Genomic DNA, 4154 nt, shown 5'->3' with positions numbered 1-4154 from the left:
CTTTTGTGACCATTAAGTAAATAACAAAATTAAATTAAAAAAATAAAAAGAAATTTCATTAATGGTATTTTTGTACATACACATATACACAGAAGTTATACTTTTGAATTAATTTTGACATTTGATTTTGGTCATAAAATATTGAGGAGATCATAGTTTAGGAATAATCTCTAAATTACAAAATATGATCAATTTTTTTAATTATTATCTCTCCAAAATGCACTTATTATCTCAAATACAGTTTTCACTAATCTTAGTTGCAGTGAAGTTTGTTTCTTTGGGAAATGAAAGTGAAATATGCTTTCTTTAAACGCAATCAATTTTTAGGCTAGAGCTCTCTTCACAAATGTTTGTGTCTCACTCACCAGTCACAATAAGAAGAAAACAGAAAATTAAAGCGAGATACATTTTGCATTAATGGTGATGCTAAAGTAGGTGGTTCTAAACACAAGAATATCAGTTTGGAAGCATTTGGTTTGAATTTTTGTTTTTGTTGTTGAATAATGAGGAAGATGTGTGTATGAATTTTGGAAACCATGTGGGTAAACCTTGACATTTTTTTTTCCTTAAATTCCATGGGCTTGTGGTGCAAATAATCCTTTAACTTTTATGATTATGCTATTTTGCTCTTTAACTTTGTTTTGAGAATTTTTTTTTTGGTCTCTGATCTATTGATTTGTAGCATTTTTGGTCATTTAAAAAAGTATGGAGAAGTTATTTTAGTTTGTATGTATTGTTTAAGTTTGTTTAATCATGAATATATGGGAGAAAGAAAAAAATATAAGTGAAAAATCTATGTTTTTTCCCCCATGAAAAGAATACGAGAAATTTATAAAGAGTACACACTAATGTACTGACTGTACAGTGTTCTATTTTCCTTTTCAGTGTCGTATTGTGGGGTTAAACATGAAAGCAACGCAAATCCAACGCTCTCTTTTTTTTTTTCTTCTTCTATTAACTCTTATGATTTACTAAACTCAAAGTCTCTCTTTCACATTTATATATGGTCAAGCTATGTCTTTATCAATATCATAAAAAAATATTCGTAATTCAAGAGCACTGTGTTCCTGTTGACAAAGAGGGGAAAAAATCTAGATACAAGTAATTTTGGGTCTTAAGTGTAACATATTTAATAGACCAATCAATATAACTGTAAGTAGAGTAACTAATCACAGTCATAGTTGTGTTTGATTTAGCTCGTTTAGTTTGCTTTGAGCTTTTTCTATAAGCCCAAATGTTTTAATATATTTGGTAAAATAATGTTTAGTAAAAGTTGAAAAGTGCTTTTGTAAAATATAGAAAAAATGAAAAAAGAAAATAAGATTTTCGTAGTTTAAAAAAAAAACAATTTTTTCAAAAACAAAACTTAAAAGGATTTTAAGAAAAAAAAATAAAACTATTCCAAACGGGGTCTTGGAGTAATACTTGAGACCAATATACACTTAAATTAGATGACGTACATATTTATAGATTTCATGATCTGAAAATATGACGCTCCATGATCATCTATAAACACTATATAATTTCGGAGAAATTTTGTCAGTGTCATGTGATCATTTGCAATGTTGCTGTCGTGTTGACATAAAACGACAGTAGGGAAGATGAAACAACATGACAGATATACAACACCAAAGCTAAGTAATACGTGAAAATATTGAAAATCAGGAAGAAGTGGAAAATAGTTTTTTTTTTTTTTTTTTTTTTTTTTTTTTTTTTTTTTTGTTTATGTACCTTGACACACTATTATTAATGAGCACTAATAAATAAATTTAATATTTTTCTTCTTAAAAAAAAAAAAAAAAAAACTCCAACTTACAATATCTTGCTTCTTCTTCTTCTTTTTTTTTTTTTCTTTTTTTTTTAATATATATATCAGAACGATATCTGGCTTCTTATCAATCTTTTTTTCATAGTACCTCACTTTTGCAGTTTTTTCTTCCTTTTTATTACATTCTTATTTAATGTTTACAGGTTCAGTAAAAATAAGCTATTCATTGAATATTGCAAATGTAATATTTAAGGAGTTTCGGTCATTAAATGAAATATTTGTGGAATGTATCGAAACATGGAAATTACAAGTTAATAAACACAGGCCCATAGCTCGGCCCATCAAATAATGAGGAAAGCAAACCCAACCACTCTCTCTCTCTCTCTCTCTCTCTCTCTCTCTCTCTCTCACTGTAATTCACACTTCATTTCTCAAATGGGGAGCGAAAGGAAAACCAAGGAGAAGAAGAACAGGAAAAGAAGCACCTCTTCTTCTGATTCCGAAGGTAATCTAACCATTCAGATTCATTATACAATTATATATTACACCAAACTGGAATAGCCTTTCGTTTGCATCGATTTAGAAATCAATTCGACGACGTCTTGATTTCGAGGCAAATTTGAAGATTAGATTAAGTAATTTGGTGTTGTTGGAATGTCGAAATTTCAGACGAGGGAAGAAGAAGAAAGAGGCACAAATCAGTGGAAGGTGAAGAGGATGAAAAGAAAAGCAACAAGAAGAGCTCTCATAAGCACTCGTCTAAACACCGTTCTCATAAGGACAAAGGTAAAGCAAAACCGTTTTTTGCATTGTTACTTTGAATTCTAGGGTTTATTGGATGGTTTTTAATGTCTTTGCTTTGCTTCTTTCTGCGGGGTTTAGAGAAGAAATCAAGGGATAAAGACAAAGTGAAGCATCAAAAAGGCGATTCAGAACCGGTAATTTTCTCACCTAAAAAGGAATTCGTATTTCTGGAGTTGTTTGGATTCCTGTTTCTAACGCAATTCGGATTTTTGTGCTTAGCACGTTGGTGAATCGTTGAATTTTCATTTTGGGCATTGGAGAAGAAATTGAACTTGATTGATATCACACACCTTTTGAGGAAGGCTTAGATTACACTCTTGAAGATCTTTATCTTTAATGCACTAATTAGAATCTAAAACGGTTTGATAGCGTTAAACTTGAGTTAGCTTATTTGAATTTATTACGTACTTGAACTTCCTTTTCTTGATTGAGCTCTTTGTGGCCTTAGACACATGTTCTCTTTAGTTTATTCGAGATTTATTCTGGTTAATATTGGGACTGCTTGTATCAAGAGAATTACCAAAATGTTTAATTATCAATTCAAAACCAACTAGAATATGAGCTTAGACATTTTTACTTGCTATATCGAGCTGCTTGAATGCTGATTTTTTCAAGTGAATGCAATGTTTCTTTTTATCTTTTTTTTTTTTTTTTTAAATAGACAAACAAATTCTTCTGAAAGAAGATTAATTCTGATTTGTATTGGGAGCTCTGTCTCAAGAGAAGTTGAATTTTTTGAAGTGTGGGTTACAGAGTTCAGCTAGAATATGAGCTGGCTATAAGACATGTTTCTTTCCACTATTTTCAGGTTTCGTTTTCAGGTTATCGAGCTGCTTGAATTTTTAATTTTCTGAAGACACGGATTTTTTTTCTTTCTTTTCCAGACATACGAATTCCATGAGATATCGAAAGACGATTACTTCTCGAAGAACAATGAGTTTTCGACTTGGCTGAAAGAAAAGAAGAGAGTGTTCTTCTCGGACCTGTCCGCGGACTCGGCGCGAGAAATGTTCACAGATTTCGTTAAGGCTTGGAATCGCCGGAAGCTCGAGTCCAGATATTACGAGGGCGCCATCGTAAGCGCGCCCAGAAGTGCTCATAAGTGGAAAATCAAAGCGTGAAAAAACGTCTCAAAGTACTCTTGTAATATGTGAGAAAGTGTCCTGCTATGTTTGTTTGGTTGATGAAAAAAGCATATGAGACTTTTGGTTTAGTTTACCAACTAGCATAAGCTTACTTAGGCCAATATAACCAGCCATTTTTCATATCGGACTCTGTAGTGACTCAGATTGTTGTTGTAATTAGTCCTGAAATTTGGTCGGATATTAGCATTGAGAAATTTCATTTTCTGCCCCTCAAAATTGAACTTATGACCCAAAATTAGACAAAAATGTCTTTTCAGCCAATTTTTCTCTCTTAAATCTTTGAATTTTATTGGAAATTATCCGAAATCATCTTAAATCATCGAAAATCTTTGAATTTCATCATTAATCATCGGAAAAAACTATGAATTTTATCGGATTTCATCTTAAATCATCGAATTTCATCGTAAAACCTCAAATTCAAAGTCTTTAACTTTTCT

General features: G+C 31.3%; 1 protein-coding gene across 1 annotated transcript; it reads left to right on the top strand.

Moving 5' to 3' along the window:
* The first annotated feature begins 2152 nt into the window (after positions 1 to 2152).
* SCI1 (splicing regulatory glutamine/lysine-rich-like protein) lies at positions 2153 to 3919 on the top strand. The gene is made up of 4 exons (XM_089629068.1): positions 2153 to 2273; positions 2438 to 2554; positions 2651 to 2706; positions 3457 to 3919. Exons 1-4 carry the CDS (start codon positions 2204 to 2206, stop codon positions 3691 to 3693), a joined length of 480 nt encoding a protein of 159 aa, XP_089485194.1. The 5' UTR covers positions 2153 to 2203; the 3' UTR covers positions 3694 to 3919.
* The last annotated feature ends 235 nt before the right edge of the window (positions 3920 to 4154 follow it).

This window comes from Urtica dioica, chromosome 10 (assembly GCF_054948205.1).
Source record: "Urtica dioica subsp. dioica isolate 48M chromosome 10, U.dioica_male_clone48M_v1_H2, whole genome shotgun sequence".
In the NCBI taxonomy this organism is placed as follows: Eukaryota; Viridiplantae; Streptophyta; class Magnoliopsida; order Rosales; family Urticaceae; genus Urtica; species Urtica dioica.
Note: the sequence above shows the minus strand (reverse complement) of the source record. Positions and strands in the feature narration are given on the sequence as shown.